The 18,978-nt window shown below is 41.3% G+C and overlaps 2 protein-coding genes and 1 long non-coding RNA gene across 5 annotated transcripts in view; 1 reads left to right on the forward strand and 2 right to left on the reverse strand.

Moving 5' to 3' along the window:
- LOC142033821 (kelch-like protein 8) overlaps positions 1 to 16,000 on the reverse strand; it is a 138,670-nt gene extending 122,670 nt beyond the window's left edge. Inside the window, exon 1 of the mRNA XM_075034299.1 lies at positions 15,977 to 16,000. The gene's annotated coding sequence lies outside the window, so the exon portion shown is untranslated. The remainder of the gene's footprint in view (positions 1 to 15,976) is intronic.
- Positions 1 to 18,978, forward strand: part of LOC142033857 (uncharacterized) — a 161,332-nt gene that overhangs the window by 4,701 nt on the left and 137,653 nt on the right. The gene's annotated exons all lie outside the window — the stretch shown is intronic.
- LOC142033831 (kelch-like protein 8) lies at positions 1,271 to 17,733 on the reverse strand. Of its 3 annotated transcripts, XR_012651351.1 has the most exons (10): positions 15,853 to 17,733; positions 12,023 to 12,571; positions 8,899 to 9,085; positions 8,067 to 8,210; positions 6,829 to 6,940; positions 4,599 to 4,767; positions 3,848 to 4,007; positions 2,649 to 2,850; positions 2,011 to 2,213; positions 1,271 to 1,922 (listed from the first exon to the last, which is right to left on the reverse strand). XR_012651351.1 is itself a non-coding variant. In XM_075034319.1 (9 exons), exons 1-9 carry the CDS (start codon positions 16,069 to 16,071, stop codon positions 2,090 to 2,092), a joined length of 1,866 nt encoding a protein of 621 aa, XP_074890420.1. In that variant the 5' UTR covers positions 16,072 to 17,732; the 3' UTR covers positions 1,271 to 2,089. The 3 variants fall into 3 exon arrangements, 2 of the variants coding, with proteins under 2 accessions (XP_074890420.1, XP_074890431.1); XM_075034319.1 differs by having other exon boundaries at positions 1,271 to 2,213; positions 15,853 to 17,732; XM_075034330.1 differs by having other exon boundaries at positions 1,271 to 2,213; positions 12,023 to 12,492; positions 15,853 to 15,989.

An 18,978-nucleotide genomic window follows, 5' to 3' on the forward strand; every position in this document is an offset into this window, starting at 1 on the left:
AGCCTGGGGGAGGTTACTTTGTTACCATTATCCTGTCGCCAGTACTGGAAGAAGAAAAACGAGTTTGCTGGCGTTAAATCACAACAGCTTTATATGCAGGTAAGTCATTACGGTTTGTTGCCACAGTAATCCTATACTTTTTTTTTTTTAATATACTTTGACATCATTATCACATTTCCAGCAAGTGTTCCTAAAAACAGTTCTGCACAAAATATTTGTAGTTCTGGTGCCATCTAAGATTAATACTGTGGACACCACTATACTGGCAACAGGGTTGTTCCTTGTAAACCTTTTTGGCAGTTTTCCTGCCAGCCCTAAAAGATATGCCTCCAGAAGCCTGAGCACAAATGTTGGGGGGCAGGGTGCACAAACTGAAATACAACAGAAGTGTCTGTCTCACGATTGTCTTCAGCCCTAGTATAGTTTGACTTCCAGCTACAGGGTTGGCAGCAGAGCTCCTCCCACACTGTACAGAATCCCAGTGCATTTGCTGTACCCTTAACGTGCTGAACACACACGCCTCCCTTTGGTGCCTGGAAGGTGATTGCTGTCAGTGTGGTCCAGATGTGTGAGTTACAGGCTGTACCTGTGGGTGCTAGCACTTTCCCACCAAGAGGAGAAATGTATCAGCTGGCAAGCAGCACTGCCAGGCTACTTGGTTTCATGGTCAGTGTTACTTTGTGGAAAACTTGCCTTTTTTTTTTTCTTTTTTCATTTTTTTCCTTCTTAAGTTTTCTCGTTAGCTAGGACATCCATAGAAGAACCTGTCTGCTTCCAGAGAGGGAACCTGCACCTCTTCTTTCCACCCCTCCTAGCAAGATCAAGAGCCACAAGGGTGACCACATCCTCGCATGGGGACAAGGGCAGTAGCAGGGTGGTATGGCTCATGGCTCTAACGCAGGATTTTCCCTGCTGATAAAGGCTTCCTGTTGAGAATTACACTCTGCAGAAACCAAAAATACTCAAATGCTTCCCCACAGTAGCATGCTCCAGTCATACTATAAACAAGGTGCTTTGAAGTACAAATGTTTTATTGCAATGTTTCATTATTTACAGTACCATTCACTTTGACCCTGGGTGCTACCAAAGTGCAAGCCATTTGAAACAGAAAAGCTAAATTATGGTAACTCAACAGCAAAACATGACTATGCCTTATGCTCGTACTGTCCTGCCTCTCACCTGGTACTGAATGCAGAGAAGTTTGCTGCTCTCCCTAGTCACTTGTAACAACCTGGTAACGTGAAACTTTGGTCACAAAGGATTGTCATACACTGTATCATCTCAAAGTAGGACAAATTACACTGGTTACTTCAGGAATGACCTCTCAACAGAAAGTTGCCTTTTGGGGGGGTAGTTACTATAAATTTTTTTGAAGACTTGAAACTTCCAGTATTCCAGTGGCTAAACTCAGGTCAAGAATTTTTTTCAGCTTTCTAACAAGTGTGTTAGCTTGAGAAAGTACTTTGAAAGACAGGTTTCAGACTAAGTACCTGCAATTGCCACTGCTGCCATAAGTCCCTTGGGAGGTGGGCAGTGAACTTCTCTGCTCCAGTTATCTTAGTGTGCAACAGGGTTATCATTACCTTCTAAAACTTGAGACACTTTGTGTTTTGTGTTACAAAGCTCTTGTACAATTAGGAAATGTTTAAGACTACATTCCTGAAAATAAGTTCTATTAAATGGCACTCAAGTCCTCCAGAAAACATGTAGCGGGGCTGTTGGGTAAGGCTCAGCAGTCCTAACTGCCGCGCTCTCACCTCACCCCATGCCTGGTTTATGGTTCAATAATGAGTCCTTGCAACAGCTGCCTCAAATGATTTTGAAATTGCAACTTCTTAAAAATGGGATGATTGCAGCTCTTGGCAGGTCTTCTCCTGTAAGTCCCACTTTTATTCCATGTTTTCACAGGCTTTTCTGTATCACTATTGATAGAAAGCCACCAAAAGCTTTACAGTTGCAGAAGGTAACATTTTGACAAAGAAAATGTGCTGGTTTTATTTCTTAACCTACCGTACAAAACATGGTGTTTAAAAGCTCTGCAGTGCCTCCCTACTATCATTCTTCTGGAATTTGGAGGAGGCAGCAGAGCTCACATGCAGTCAACAACGTTGCTGGATCCTTGGCCCACATCCCGGACCTGGCTGCTGAGACAAGAGCACACAGCCACGCCTGCCCCCGCCCTGCAGTGTGACACAGAGCCGACGAGTTCCCATCTAAGAAGACGGCAGAAGAAAAAAAATAAAAGTAAGTTCCTGTCCTTTCTGAGCAACCTGAAAGTATTTCTTTTCTGTGTCTGAAATTCTATTATACAGCCTAGCTGTTTACTGTGCACAAAAATACACCCTGCTAGTTTATTCTTATTTCTCTGGTAAATTTAGTGCAAAATCAGACTGAAACAACCAGAAGAATGTAGATTCTTATTGAATGAAGGGAAGAGGGCAAGGGATGGAGAGGAGGAGGAGGTGCTTAAATATTTACAAGAACCTAGTGGCATAAGCAGCACTCCTGCATCACTAGTCATGGATATTACTCAATTAGGACGAGGAAACAACAGAGAAACTCCTGCTGCACACTATTTCTATTATGTTGTGTTTTCATATAGGCAAATTTCATTGTCTTACTAAGCCAAATAGAAAAGTTTAAATTACCTATTCACTATGGGATCAAATGCTTCCACTGTATTCAGGTACGTGTTGCCATTATGACCTCCAACTGCAAAAATTTTACCCATCAGTGTCGCTATGCCAACGCCACCCCTCGGAGTTGTAAGCTCTGCTACATATTCCCATTTGTTACTGCGTGGGTCAAACCGCTCCACTGAGCTCAGTGGAGAGTTGTCATCAAAGCCACCTGCAAAGAATCATCACATTATCAGTTCTTAGCCACTCCTAGTGCTGGTGATATCCAAGACTGGCATTATCATGCTATTCTCAGCATTCAGTGGGCTAGTGTCCAGCTCTATTTCTTTACATGAATTTTACAAGTTCCTAAAAATTAACAGCTCTCCCTCCTGTATCACCCAGAGTGACAGTTTTCTTCTACTCAAGTTGCAAGGAGTGGTATTTCTCTTATTTTTCTCCTGGAATTCATCTTACACATAGTTATAATGAAACAGCTTCTAATTTGAAATAGAAAAAAAAACTAAGACCAGTAAAAGGATGGTCCTGATCTCATTTTGGCTTAAGTAAAACACACTCTTGCGTTGTTTTCAAATTACAGCATTGCTGAATACCTGAGTAGGAAAAAAAAATCCTCAAGTAAGACTTCAGTGATGCATTCCCCTTGCTGGGGCAGCTGTCAGATGAGCATTTTACTTGAAACTTTTGAAATCACTTATTATAATAGACAAGGCAGAGCTCTGCAACCTATTACTACATCATACCTACCTGGCACCTTCCCCCCTCAGGAGAGCAGGTAAATGCAAGGTAGAGCAGAACAAGACAGGCCTAGGACAACAGGCTGTGGAATAAGTATCATCACCATGTGAAAAAGCTACTGTCGTCTACACTCAAAATGGAACTAGAGTGCTTTAGAAGTGCATGAACTTCAGAATAATTTTCCTAAAAGGAAACTCAAGATTAGTGAGTCTCGAGAGGATTTTCTATATAGACATACTGTCCTGAACAGTATAGGCCACCCTAAAGGTGGGTTAGGAACGGCTTTTTATTTCCTCACTAACATACCTTGGTTTAAGCATGCCCTGGTTGTGCTTGCTTTCTTCTCCTGCCCAGGAACACAAAGTACAGGTCAGGTCTATCTGTTCCCCAGTTCCTCTAGCAAAAACAGCCTCTTCCAAATACCAGTACTTGGCAGAAACAGCACTGCAAAATGTCACATCCCTACTCACCAACAACATACAAGCAGCCATGGAGCTCGCTGACACCATTGCCAGCTCTTCGCTGACCCATCTCTTTCACTTCTGTCCACTTATCCAAATGGGGATCATATTTCTCCACACTGGAAAGAGATGCTACACCATCATTGCCACCCACAGCATAAACATGGTTCTGGAAAACAGTTGTATAGAGAAAGATTATTTGTAATGTATATGTATTTACTCAGCTTTTCATAAGCAATGTTAGAATTATAGGAAAACATGGTGTATCCACACATTGCTAATCATTTACTTTTATTTAATAATTCCAACAACAGACTTAATTATCCAACAAATTATAAACGCCATCTTCCAGTTGAAGAAGTGAAAAAGTTACATAGTGTTGCAGACATCTTGCAGATTATATATGGTGAAGGGGGTTAAAGTGCAGAGGCATTCAGTACTTTTAAACATAGTAACCATGACAAACCAGAGTCTTCTGAATGAGACCTGAAGCATTAGCTTGATGTTGTTAGAAGGGTCCTGGTACTTGCTCCCAGTACCTCAAGTACTGTTGAAACAGGGAGCGTGGTTCAATTTGCTATGAGTATTATCCTAAATACCTCACCTTTTGCACAGTTCCATAGAATTTTGATGACCGGAGGTGCTCAGACCCACCAGGTGCATTTTGTTTAAAATCCTTGTGTTCCACTTTGTAAAAGCAGATTTGAAAAGCAGGTCAGTTCCTCAGTTGGCCCTGACTTGGGAGGAAATAGTCACTTACCACAAGGGCTACAGAGCCGACTCCTCCCCTGGGAGTGTTCACTGGGGCAACTGCACTCCATCGATCAGAATCAATGTCGTATCTTTCCACATCGCTGAAGCAAGTGTTGTCATCCAAACCTCCTATTGCATAAATGGGGCCACCAAGGGAGGCAAGAGCAATTCCTCTCCTAAGAAAACCATAGGATCAATACCTCAGTGCAAATCCTTAAGGAAAGGGAATGGGAAAGACGGATCAAGTGTCTGGCACCTGTTTTAAACTATGGGGAAAAAGTAATGAAAATTTTAAAAGTGAAGTTTATAATAAATAATGACCAGTAACTGTGGCTGGCCCTCTGCACGCCTGTATCAGTCTTGCAGCTTTATCCTGAAAGCCTTTTGTATGTTTGCAGCCTCCCATTAGAGGGACTCTAGAGTTTTATCTGTACTTCACCTCAGCTTTCTCAGGCACCTGTTTGTTAGGACTGCTGCAGCTAGAATTTTTTTAGACTGCAAAAAGACAAAGCTCCTGTTTAAAAAATAAAAAAAAAAATAAAGGTGGGGTGCATGGAATGTTGTTTTGACTGAATGTCACCTAAGGCCCAAGTCCTCTACTTACATGCTTGGAGATATGAGATTGTCTTAGTTATTTGATATCTCTGTCTTGGTACTTAATTTTACACCTCCTATCTTGTTTTACTGAATCTGATGGGGAACCAAAACCTGCTGGTTTTAACTGGTATAGCTGCTGCTACAATTTGGGAATGATTTTTTGGGGGGTGAGATTAATATATATGAAAAGGCAAACCTGAGCTGGATATTAGATGACAGAACTCTAGCAAGATTTAATTGCAGTTTCTTCCATTCTGTTATTTTCTATTAAGTCTGTGTTAAAATAGCTATCAGATTTTTTTCTACTGAATCTGCTAATATGAAAGTACAGTCACTACTACGAAATGAAAAGTATGGTCTAGAATGGAGTTATTAAGTGAATGGAGCATTAAGTTTCTGCTTTAACTACCAAGACAGGTGATTTACTGTTTCACTGAGAACATTCTTGTCTCATTACACAGAGGGCAGGTTCACAGATACCTAAGCAGGAGCAAGGGAGGCACAATCTTTCTACTCAGCTGTTAGCATAGACACCATCAATGGTGGCAGTTTTTTGTCAACTAAGTATTCCAACACCACCTCGGTGAATGGGAGGAGTGGGGCGTAGCCAAGGCATGGCAGCCCTTTCATTTACCAAGGTACGGAGTAAGAAATGTCACAGAAGTCTAGGACTGATGTTTGCCAAAAATATGCCCTGGGGTGGTGGCATGACGGAGGGAGGAAGAGGAGCAAGAAGCCACTTCCAGGAGTGTGGGTCTTCTATTTTGATTAGGTCACAGCTACAAATAATTTTAGGACTTAGCCAAACTCGGTATTTTACTCCTACTTGTACATGATGCTTTTAGAAACAACAAATAACAAAATGGAATGTAGAATTATGGAGGCTGATTTAAATGACAGCAGAAAAAAAAAATACAGATCTGTGAGTCCAGTAGCTCCTTAAAAGAATCTTAAATGTCAAAAGGCAAGAAAAATCCTCAATCTGACTGTCAGTGTTTTAGTGCTTCTGGCCTTTTGTGGCAAGAACATAGGCAGCTATTGTTTCCTGGGCATGAAATATTTCACTGTGCATGTTCTGATGGCAGTTATCTTGCTCATTCTTAAAAAGAGCAGAAAACCCACAGAACCAGTTAATCAGTTTCAAGTTCTTTACTGGGCACAGCAGAAAGGCCCTAGATGTCAGAATGTAAGCACAGCTGGAGTAGAAGAGCTCTCTGCTCCAGAAGCCAGCCACACTGCGCCCCCCTCCCCCCCCAAAAAAAAAGAAAAAAGAAAAAAAAGAAAAGGATAGAGCAACAAAAGAAAGCCAAAGCATAAACATAACCAATGTTACCAGCCAGGGCCTCTCCCTAGAGAGAGGGATTATGCAGTTTTGCAGTGAAATATTACGTTACACACAACTTTGTGTTTGTGCAAATATGTGATGTATGCAAGTATGTGATGCAGATTTGTGTTTGCTTTACAGGTGGTAAATAAAGGTGTCTGATAGCATAAAGCCCCAAACTAGGAGAACAAATTTCCTAAAAATAACACAGTTTGGGAACCCAAATAAAGACAGGACAGACATGATGTTTTTCAGCATCAGCAAGAAATGATACATCACAGACTAGGACTTATATTTTGGATCATGAGACGGGTACCTCTTTGTGTTCATTGATGCCTTCATCATCCACTTGTTTGTGAGAGGATCAAATACTTCCATGCTTCCTAAGTGTTCATTTCCATCATGCCCACCTACTGCGTAGACTTTACCTGAAACACAAACACATCTTTTGGTACAGAGATTGCTTGGCAACATTTCAGTTTTCATTTATGCAATATCCCTGCCTATGTGAAGACAAAAGCTCAAACAAAGGTTAAAGTTTTCAAATGTTTTCAATATCAGGATTTTAATAAGTACAGACTTTATATTTTTACATGCTGTACTCAACCAGAGATCTGTTCTAACATGAACTTAGACAAAGCTTGAGATACGTAGACAAAAGATCTTCCCATAACTTCAGTCCTGCAGGTCAGATCAATTTTGGACATTTGTATCAGTCTCTCCAGATTTTCTATGGGGATATAAAGATACCTGTTCTGCTGCAGCAACACGGGGGCTACCATGTACAAGGAAAATTTGCATCATGGGTGCTAAGCTGCTCTAGATTGCACAGACGTGGTTTCAGAAGATGGAGACCCAAAAATAAAGGTAGGTCTGCTCTTGGAAGAGTTATGGTCTTAGTGACTTGCCTGAACGGATTTAAGTATGAAGGGAGATAGCAAATGCTGGGCGACTCTGCTGTGTAAGGCTGTTTCTTTATAAATGGAATAAAAAAAATTCAATTGCCTATTAAAGCAAGCGGCTATATACAGTTCATAGAATAGTTTGGGTTGGAAGGGACCTTTAATGATCATCTAGTCCAGCCCCCCTGCAATGAGCAGAGACATCTTTGACTAGATCAAGTTGCTCAGAGCCCTGTCCAACCTGACTTGGAATGTTTCCAGGGATGGGGCATCTACAACCTCTCCAGGCAACCTGTTCCAGTGTTTCACCACCCTCACTGTAAAAAATGTCATCCTTATATCTAGCCTAAATCTATCCTCTTTTAGTTTAAAACCATTACCCCTTGTCCTATTGCTACAAGCCCTACTAAAAAGCTATCTGCAGGCTGAACAACCCTAACTTTCTCAGTTCGCAATAATGTCTTTTCAGTAAGCATGCTCTCAGATCATTTCAGAATCAAAAACCCCTTCATGAAGAAGAAGCTTTGCTAAACTGAAGAATATCCAACAGTTAAGCCATTGCAAGACAGGTTTATGTAGTAGAAGTACCAATTCCAGCAAAAGGAGCAAACAAGTGCCTTTTGAATAGGGTTGCTTGAATAGGGTTACTGACCTCCCACAGAGATCACACCCACGTGCCTTCTCCTGCTGTTCATTTCAGGGCCGAAGAACCAGTTGTTTTTGCTGATAGAGTAACATTCAATGCTGCGAAATGGATCACCTGATCCACCTCTACCACCAACACAGAACAGCACACCTGAAGAAGACAAAACGGGTTTCCAGAAAACCAGCAGGAAGATGGCAGATAAAGTTGTATAGCAGAGTGAACTGAAAATTAGGTAGTCCAGGAGAAGTGGTATTTCACTTCAAGGGGCACAGTCATTGCCCTGTATAATTGGATGCTGGATTCTGGCCTTTGCTTGGCATGATGCTATGGCAATTAACTATCTATGCTCTTGCAAAAACAATGCATATTTTAAATATGCTTTTTGTGATTTTGTTTAGGGTGATGAACAGATTGTTTGTTAAAGATAACAAAGTAAAAATTAGGATTTGCAGTCTAATATTCATCAGTCACTTTTGGTGTAGGTTAGCCAAGGAGTTTAAAAGTTAGCTCAACCTTCTCACACCAAAAGATAAGTGTCCACTGTTTTTGATATAACTTTGAGCATACTGCCTGGTCATAACATACTTAACAGTTCTAGCTTTAATACAGATAGAGCCGATCATGACAAATAAATAATTCTTCAAAGAAAGAAAATGACTGCTAACGTTCTGCTAGGAAAAAATGCAGCACATTTCCTAATTCCCAGAGGTATACCATGGCTTTCACAATTTTGCATTAAGTCATTAACAACCATTTATATCAAGCTATCTAAGCCTGCACAGATGCACCACCTTTTCTCCACACTCCTTACTGGATAATCAGACACACATTTAATTACCAGCAGTCTGCTTCCTTGGTGTTGTGCGAATGGAGTACTCAAAGTCTGGCACTGCCCTGCTGCTCAGGTGAAGGTGGTAGTTTCTTGCTTCATCCAGCAAATCCCTACATTTTAGATTCTGCTTGACAATCTCTTCCTTTGCCACAACACCCATAAGGAAACAAATGGGCAAGAGAGGCAGCCGTACCTGACAGAAATGAACACAGTTGGAGTAACTGGCTGAACTGACTGAGTCTCACCATTTACAGTGATGCACGCGTAACAGATGGCAGCTTCTGAGCCAGCTGCCAGCCCCACACTCTTCACTAAAAAGAGCAGCTTTCATATTTTTTTTTTCCAGAATAACAGTGATATGAACAGTTCTTTTTAGTGACAAACGTTTGCTACAACCATTTGCATTTAAGCAGCAGTGGAGAACTGTCCCTTGGCCCAGGCTGAGCAGAGGAAGAAGTGCCGCTGCCTGTACTGCAACTGCGCCTGCCTGGCGTGACACAGGCAGCATCTGTGACTGTACCAGAATAGTCTGTGTCAGGTAGTCTGCTGAGGGTATGAATTTTCAGCTCACTGCTGTACCAGTGTATAGAGGGCTTTTGCTAGAATGGTTCATTTTCTTTGGGTGGCAAGTCAAAAAGGAAACACTGTCAGCATGAACTAAGTGTCTATTAAGGAGGTATTGCTAGTGCAGTAACACCTTTCTCTAGTGTGGACTTGACAAGACTACAGGATAAAAAAAAAAAAGGTTGAGAGTTAATTGTTTCCTTCCTCAAATCCTTCCTGTGGTTCCCCAGAAGAGTGCTGGTGACCAGGCTGAGGAACAGAAGGCTTGCTCTGGGTAAGGCTACAGGTGGTCACTGCCCAGAGCAATCCCCAGTGACGGGGCAGATCTGAAATAAGGTCAGCCTCTCCAAGACTGCCTTGAAATGCCTTCCTCCCCACAGTCAATTTATTTCACCAAGCCTTTCCTTTGGCCTTGTGAGAGAAACAGTGAGGAATATGAAGTACAATCAGATGCAAAGGTGGGACAGGTGTTAGCGGGGGGGGACTGAAGTAAATCACCATCTGACTTCCTAAGGTTTGGAGTCAATGCTGTCAGGCAGCTCCCAGTTAGCTCAGCAGCAATGGTGAAGAAGTCCAGTATCTCTGGTGCTTCTCAGAGCAGCAGCATGGTGGTTTTAAATCGCTGACAAAGTGTCCCTGTCTTCACGTAAGCACGTGTCTCTACCACTTCTTCCTTGCCCACTCACTTTCAGTCCCACTTCTTCCTTTAGTGTGGCCCAGCTTATTTTAGGCTAATTAAAAGCACCACCGTAGCCCTGCTAATACTCATAAGGTTAGTGATGCGGTAAGAACTCAAGGCTCACAAATTCAGAACCTCATTATAACAGCAAAACCTGTATGGCTGATTATGATGTGGATAGTAACTGTCAAGAAGCCCAGTCATGTTTTCTGCTAGCAGTAATGTCCAAATCAACTGATGGCTCCATATACTCTGGCAAATAACCCATGTTTACAGGAAGGCATTTACTTTTTCATTGCTTCATTCCAGACTCTGGTTTCCCTGAATAGAATAAAGCTGTTAATCATCTCATCTGCTAGCAAAACTGGGCAATAAAAATCAATCTTTTTTTTTTAATCTCAAATTATATTGCCTGTGAATTTAATTACAGTGTACTGAAGTGTTTTTTTGTACCTAAAACCTCATGCTAGTCTAGATGAAAGTGAACGTTTTTGGAAGACAGTTAATAAACACTTGTGATCTTTTACCAGGAAGTGTGAAAAATGATGCAAGAAGACAATGACAGCAGCATGTTAGTGCACCTCTTGTTACTCACATGATGCCAATATTAGCAATTCTGCTAAATGCAAAATATTTAAGTTGGAGTTCAGTGACAACTGAAACAGCACAGTTGATCCTACCTGCTAAGATACATAGGGCATTTTGCAGCACATGGCATGTACCCCCTCCTCCCCAGCACACATTCTCCATACCTGTCTCAAATACTGTATTTTAAACTCCTATAACCAGCACATATGGAGCTTGAATAACTGAAGTAACTAACGTTTTGACAGGAGGAGGTCTGATGGGTGTTTAAATGAGTTCAGCTAAGTGGCCTTTTGATACCTTCTTTCGGAAGCAGTGGATTTGCATCAAGTCTAGAGGATTAAACTCCAAACTCCTTTCCGATCCTCCAGGTAACCAGCAGTGCTAGTCTAGTGAGCATTAAAGGGTCTAGCATATGCTTCTGTCCTGGTTTCAGCTGGGATAGAGTTAACTGTCTTCCTAGTAGCTGGTAAGGTGCTATGTTTTGAGTTCAGTATATGCAAAGAATGTTGATAACACACCAATGTTTTCAGTTGTTGCTAAGTAGTGTTTAGTCTGAAGTCAAGGATTTTTCAGCTTACTGTTATCATTATCATTATTAGTTTCTTCTTTTCTGTTCTATTAAACCGTTCTTATCTCAACCCATGAGTTTTACTTCTTTTCCCAATTTTCTCCCCCATCTCACTGGGTGTGGGGGTAGTGAGTGAGCGGCTGCGTGGTGCTTAGTTGCTGGCTGGGCTTAAACCACAACAGCTTCCTAGCCTGCTCATAGGGCTAATACATCTTGGTCTTTTGTTAATTAAACATACAGGAAGTTCTAGAATTAGCACAACTTTATGTGACACATCTCCATTACAGTTTTACTTTCCTAATCATGTAAAAAACCTCCTCAACAGCTTTACTCTCCTTTCTTAAGTACAAATACTTAACCAGCAGGGGAAGTGAGCATTTCAGGGTGTAGTAGCATCAAACCAAGTGAAGTGATGGCTTTATGTTCTCCACTATGTGTAAATCTAAGAAGTTTCTGCTCTAACGCAGATACAGCTTTTTGTTGGCTCCCTACCCCCCAGCCACGAGCATGAAGTGAGTACTCTTCTCTCTACAGAAACTGGAGAATACAACTTCTTCCTAATATTCAAGAGATCTAACCTGCTTCCACTGTCAACTGAACAGCTGTGAATACCAGATGAGGCACCGACTGCTAAGAATATTTTTCCTCTTGAGATCTACCCAAGTACAAACAGTTGATTATACAACTAAACCAGTGACAAGACAGGCGCCCAGCACCTTGGTCTGCCCTACCTGCGCAAGTATTTCATCCAGCCACATAGCATGATGCTGTGGATTGGCTAGCAGCCACTTGATAGCAGCATTGTAAACTTGCTTTTCATTTTCAATATTCAGGTCACTGGAGGACAGGAGTTTATGGAGGTGCTGTGGTGACATGCTCACAAAGTCTTCACACTCCACCACTTCTGTAAAATGTTCGCAAGCATACTGATCAGCCATGTCCATCAAGTCAATGCGGTTATGACTCTCTGCAAATGCCCTGACTGCCAGGCAGTTGGAGGGATGGAAGTGCAGCTTCATGTATTCACAGCATGCCTTTGCTACCAGTTCCACCTGAAGAATGCAAGCAGCGTACAAGAGAGGCTGGACGTTATCCACTGTCAGAGTAAGCCGGGAGGAGTACACAAACTTCACTAGGTCTTCTATTGCATCTCCATCGAAGTCCCTGATCTCAATCAACGTCTGCTTGGCTTCAGCCATTTCTGAAAGAAACATGGCTCTGAAGTAAGGTATAACACAAGCTAGCACCAGTTTGTGGCAGGAGATAAGCTTTGAACCAACCTGAAAAAAGAACAACAAAAAAACACCCAGTCTTTTACTGGAATGTCAGTTTCAGCTGTGAAAGGAGGGATAGTTAAGCTGAAGTAAGAATTCTGAACTCAGTATGCATTGAGCTACTGTATTTTGTTCAAACAAATTAACTCCACTTGCCCTCTACTTCTGACACTACATCAATATATCCCAAACAGATCTGAGTTGTAACTTGGCCGTCAGAGTAGGGCAAGGCAATAACACAAGGAAGCAATAGCACTGATGTACGTAACTTGCTTTTCTTTAAGAGCTGTGTCCTATTTTTTAAATGAAACATCCTTAAGAACCTTCTAGATACATCTGGGAGACAGGAGGAGACTGCTAGGCACTTGTTTGGTTTATGTGTATTCAGAGATTTGGGGGGGGCAGGGAATTGTAAACTGACATTTTCAGACTACTTAATTTAAACCTCTGGACTTTTACTAGTGTTGAGGAATTCATAATGCTGTTTATAGAAGCAACTTCATGTAAAACTACTGTAATAACAGCTATTACAGGGATTATTCAGAGTTACCAATCACTTCAAGGATTTTTAGAAGCTGTTTAGCCACAAAAGATGTGGCATTTTTCAAAATTCTGCTCAGAAAGCGCAAAATAAGCTTTTCACTTACAAAATTCTAGAATTCAATTACATTACAAGACAATGTAACTATTGAAGGTAAATGAACAATCTACTACTTATTGGTGTTACAAGAGTGCTTTCTTACAGCCTTTGTCATTCTGCAGTCTGCACTAACAAGCACATGGCCAAGTTAAGCAACCAGTTTCCCTGACAGACTCGAATTACATGTTCATTTCCAGATGAATGTGTTACACTGAGCTGTCTTGCAGTTTAAAAAAAAAAAAGGATATTAAATTATAACGGAGAATTTGGAGTTTTTTCTACCTCTGCTTCAATACACAATTGCTCTACCCTTTTTAAAAGTGTGTATTATCAACACAAGTGTAACCTGCCTGGTGACCAGGGAGTTGAGTACAGAAAGCAAACACACATGGAAGAGTATGGACATTAAAAGAGAGGAAAAGATGGATGGCTCAGTGTGAGTTAATTAGATCACTCCAGAAGGAACAATTCATAGACCTACCAAACAAACAAAAAACCAGACCAACAGGAGAAAAGCAGATAGATGGTACGCAACTGCCACTCTCCACCTTCTAACAGGGAGCTGTTCATATGACAGTAGCAGTACAGTAGGTGACATTCCAGATTTTAACTTTTTGGAGCAGAGGAAGTCTCCCATGGTTTATCACTGTCACAATGTCAGCATTCCAACTAATTATAGTACTGATGCAAAATGATGGTACCAGCTGGCCTGCTATATCAGGAAAAGCTCCTAGGCCATTCTCACCTTCAGAGATTGTTATTCTGTCCATCATCCCACTCTCTAATTGCATCTTTCTTTTGAATTAAGTGGCTTCACTATTTTACCCAAATCTGCTTAACTTTAAATATCTAGTATGTTCTTGGTATTTTGAAATCAAAGTTCCCCTCCAGTTATTAACTATCATATTTTAAGATCCAGCAGTTAAATCAATAATTGGTCTGACAACAGCAATGCCAGAATTGCTCACTGTCAGAGGTCACGCACAAAAGCAGAAAGTTCAGTAGAGAAATCATTATTCTTAAAACACAAGAAATGCCTGAGCGCTAGAGAAAGAAAAATCAAGCCCTCCAGAAAATTCTAGTTCAAGACGGAGTTAACGGTTACTTGAAAATCACTGCTTTAGGAAGCCTTACGGTAAGATGTACATACCTAGGTTGCTCTAGCCTCCATAGATTATCTTCTCTACTTGAGGACTGGAAGCCAAGTCATGCAATCTAATATTCTTAAATTACTGAAGTAGCTTCACACAAATAATACATAAGAACAATACAAGCCTAACTCAGGGGAAGTTAAGCTGCAGCCACAGTAAAGTGTATTTTGCAAGCCAAGCTCCCTAGCACAAGTATACGTTTAACTACGTTTATAAAATAAGACTTTCTGCCTTTTTCGCAAGGGTGGGTGGAAAGGGAGAAAAGCGAGGATGAGGGCAAGAAAAGGGAAGAGAGGAGGGTTGTTAAAGAGCTCTGACATGAACCTTCTTGCCCAAAACACCTTTTAAAATGACAAGATGTAAAAAGACCTGATGACGAGCTCAGGCAAGTTCTGTTTCATGGCGTTGGTGCTGGCCGGAGCAGCTTCAGTATTGTCATTCAGTGTCCTATGAGCATTAACTCAACTGTTATGAGGCACTGGACCTATTTGCTGCTGCATCTAGTGCCTGCTCCATGGCTGGTGACAGGCAATTTAATACCTGCTGCAAAGCAGAACAGAAAAATGTTCTGGCTTGTTCTACTCCTGTTGTCTACTGGGGCAGGACAGAAACCCTCTTCCTCTCAGAGACCTCCATTGTCTCCCAAGCGTTTTAGAAAGATGAGATGCCTACTGGGGGGGGGGGGGGGGGGGGCACAAGAGACACACACCTGTCAAGGATTTTCCATATTAATATCTAATAGTAAAAGTGGCAGGCAAACAATTTCTCTTAAAGGCATCTGTCATTTGTTCTTGGTATAGGTATATTTTTCTTAAATAACTATCTTGCACTACTAAGATGTCTAGCTAAGCAATACTTAATACTTGTAGGTGCTGGCGACCACTGTTACAGATGCTAGATATAAATTTATTGTGATCAGGATATAAGTAATATACAGCTGAGTTACAAAGAATGCATTAAAGCAATGCTATGCAAGAATCATAAAACTGGTTTCCTCCTCCTCCTTTACTCTTTGATCAACTGTAGAACATAATTGCCTGTTTTGGTTTTTTTTTTCCTTTCTTTGAGAATGCTGGAAGTTGGATTTGTTGCAGAAATCCTGTTTGCCAGGAAAGATCTAGCAGAGCAACAGAGAATGCAAAAATAGAGATAAAATTGGGGATGAAAATGTGTGAGAACAAAGAGGCTACGAGGAGCTGAAACTGCACAGTAATACACTGATCAACTGTGGGAACTTGCTTAGAAGGCAAGTTGGGTGGCGTCAAAGTCATGTACTTCCTCTCTCAGACTGTCAATATCTTAAATGTTTACATTTCAGTTGTAAACTTCCTAAATAAGAAGAAAAAAACCCCATGAGCATATCTAGAGATACCTCGGATCCAACAGCTATTCTATGGCTTCCAATACCCCTGCCTAAATTCACAGCCACCTCCAGCACACCTATTTGTAGCTTAATCTTCAGACTGTTAAATGAAATGGATGTGTGACAATATCACCTTCAGTGTAACATCACAGAGCTCTCCAGCTTCAAAGAAGTGAAGAAGAGAGCTATGAAAATCCTTCCAAGCCTCATTTGCTTCAAATACAAAGATGTCATCTTCACCATCACTGTTGGAAGACCTAGTTTGCTGCTGCTGCTGCTGCTGCTGCTGCCGCCTTTTTCCCTTTACCAGATGTTGTTTTGCCTGCTCTGGCACCATGGATTCTGAAGCCATTGGCTGTTTCTTCTTTCACTGCATGAATCTTCAAAAACTCCTGCCAAGAAAAGATCCAGCCCATCAGAAGTCAAGTCCTAAAGTGCTGTTACGTTCTGTTCATCTTCCTGTTTAAGAAAACACAAAAAAAGCAGATGAGACATTAGGTACTGCTAGTACCTAACACTTTGATTACGTGTTATAAATACTACCTATAATCTGACTTGGGGAATATGGGAGAAGGGGAAAAAAGACCCACAGTCAAGAATCCTATGCAGGTACCTTTAGGAAAAGCCGTTGTCTGTGAACTTGTTGCCCACGCTTCTGGAAAAAGACATAAAAAAGAAAAGCCAAGAATGTATCTTCTAACATTGCTGATCTCACTGCTGTGGATGGCAGAGGAACAGAAGGGACATGGCCTGCAGACAGCTGTGCTTCTTTGGTGCCTAAGTAGCATCTCTCATCACTGCTGCCACAGACAGACTATTGATCTGACCCTGCCGGTTATTTTGTACATACCACTCAGCTTTCCTAGGTCTCTTCAAAAGCTAAAGCAATCCTTAAGTGTTTTATCCATTTATGCAAATGTAAGCAAAATATAACAAGCTTCTACAGAACTAGATAACAAAATTTACACTTACAGAAAAATTGTGGAATGAAAATTATCTCCTTTTATCTAGCAAGTTTATTAATCCAACATATTGGTATTTAAAGCATGACAATGCGTGTTAGGCAAAAGTTTGCTCCTGCTTGCTAGCTTTTGTTTTAGACTGTTTACCCAGCTTAGCTGAAGATATTTAAGGTGTCTAAGATTTATGCAGCTCAGACTAAAGGAATCTTAGCTATACTGACATCACAGCTTTCCCAGGGCTGAACGACAAATCTGGGATACCACAGACAATGGGGAGAAGGCTTTTTCTGCTCCTGTCACTCAAATACTTTACTCTTCCTGCTACTGTGAGCATCAGTTAGGTTCAGCTTGAAGTTGACCTTTTTTATTTGCAAAAAAAAAGTTAAGCAGTAGGGGCAGTGCAAATTTTTTTCCAGTTCTGTAGCATATTTTAAGTTTTTGTTCTGTGTGTCTAAAAGCCACGAAAGCCAACTCAGTGAGATTTAGGCTGTTAATCCACATGCTTTGTGGAGGATGATTACAAAGTCCACAAGAAAAAAATTAAATACTATTTGAAAGCATGGAGTTACTGATTCAGCTTACAAGCAAGAGTTCTGTTAGATTTTTGGCAAGGGAAGAAAAAGGATTTGTAAGGTTTTAAGACAAAGTCTCTGGAGAGCATATTTAGTAGTGTGTTTCTCTCTTACACTGGCTAGCTTTGGTTTTCATGGTTTCTGGTTAATTTATTATGCATTCATTCTCCAGTCTACCCTAAGACTTGACGATTGCTGTAGCTCAGTGATTTCTGCTCAGGGACTCTGGTGTTAGAGGAAGTGGACTGACTGAAGGAACAAAAAATTCGTCTACAATAAAAATGTAAGTCAGTCAGTCACATGTCTGGGAGCAGAACTGATTTTCTTCCAGGGTATTTTGAGAGTGTCTGTGCCTATTACTAAATTTATAACTCCTCATGCATCGGTACCAGAGAAAGAGCAGGAAGTGACTTGAGGGTGATCATACTCATTTCTGCTGTAGTTCACAGGGTTGTTGTCAGCTCCATGTCCTGTGCAGTGACAAGGCTGTTCACTGCACTGAGCCAGGCAGGTTAAAGCAAGATCAAACATGCCTAGAATATTCACTAATAGTGCTGTTAGCAAGGGAAGTATTCTTTTAAAATATATCTAAGAGAAATATCTTACTTCTTCCAAAACCACAAACTAGCTCAACGATATTACAGATCACGGTATATTTATATTGTTTATAGCAAGGAATACCTTTTTCTGCTGAAAACTTAACAACTTCTCAGACTTGTCAAATTACTATACTAAGATGTTTTTCCAGTTCATTAGGAGGAAAAAATGTTGATATTTTGGTTGTCCTCTTTTAACTTCAAATTAATCGTCCACTACTGGTACTTAACTACCTTGGCTTTGTTTAACATTGTTTTGGCTTTGTGTGGTGGGGGTTTTTTTGGTAGTGGGGGAGGGAGCTGCAGGGGTGGTTCCTGTGAGCAGCTACTAGAAGCTTCCCCACTGCCTCTGGCCTAGGCCGACCCAAACAGTGATGGTGGTAGCACCTCTGGGAGAACAGATTTAAGAAGGGGAACCTGCAGTGAGTAGGGGGATTGGAATGTGAGAGGAACACCTTATGGCCCGTGACCATAAAGGGGAGTGATCCCTCCCAGTCCTTATCTCGACCCACGAGCCTTTCTTCATATTTTCTCCAAATCCCACCATGGCCGGGGTGGGGAGGAGTGAGCGAGCGGCTGCGTGGGGCTTTGTTACCAGCTGGGTTCAAACCACAACAAACATGCCCTTCGAAGAAGTCGCTGTTACCATTGAGATATGAAGCTAACACAGAGCTTCAGAGGCAACCTACTGAAGTTACAAAAGGGAACATAGACAAGCAAGAGGAAAAAGAAAGAAGTTGAAATGCTGTACAAGGGTTTTGAAAAGCATCCTGTATTATTCATTCAGAGGTAAGATACAGCGTCTTTAGCCTACACTTCTAGGGAACTCTTGCTTATTTTTGCTCCTTAACTGACACTCTCACTTCACCACTCCCTAGCTACTCACATCTAACAGTATTTTTGCAGCCAAGTAGAAACACTGCTGTCAGACAGAACTGCCACTGACTACTAAACGATAGTTCGCAGCTCCCAAGTTCTTAACGTTTTCCATCTGACATATGCTATATTTATCCTCATGCTTTAACTGCAACTGCTCACATACTTTCCAAAACTGTTCTGTGCTTCACTGTAAAAGAGGCTGATGGTGTACATTTTACCTATTCTGGGTATGCCATTGTAAACACCAACA

Source organism: Buteo buteo, chromosome 1 (assembly GCF_964188355.1).
Source record: "Buteo buteo chromosome 1, bButBut1.hap1.1, whole genome shotgun sequence".
Lineage (NCBI taxonomy): Eukaryota > Metazoa > Chordata > Aves > Accipitriformes > Accipitridae > Buteo > Buteo buteo.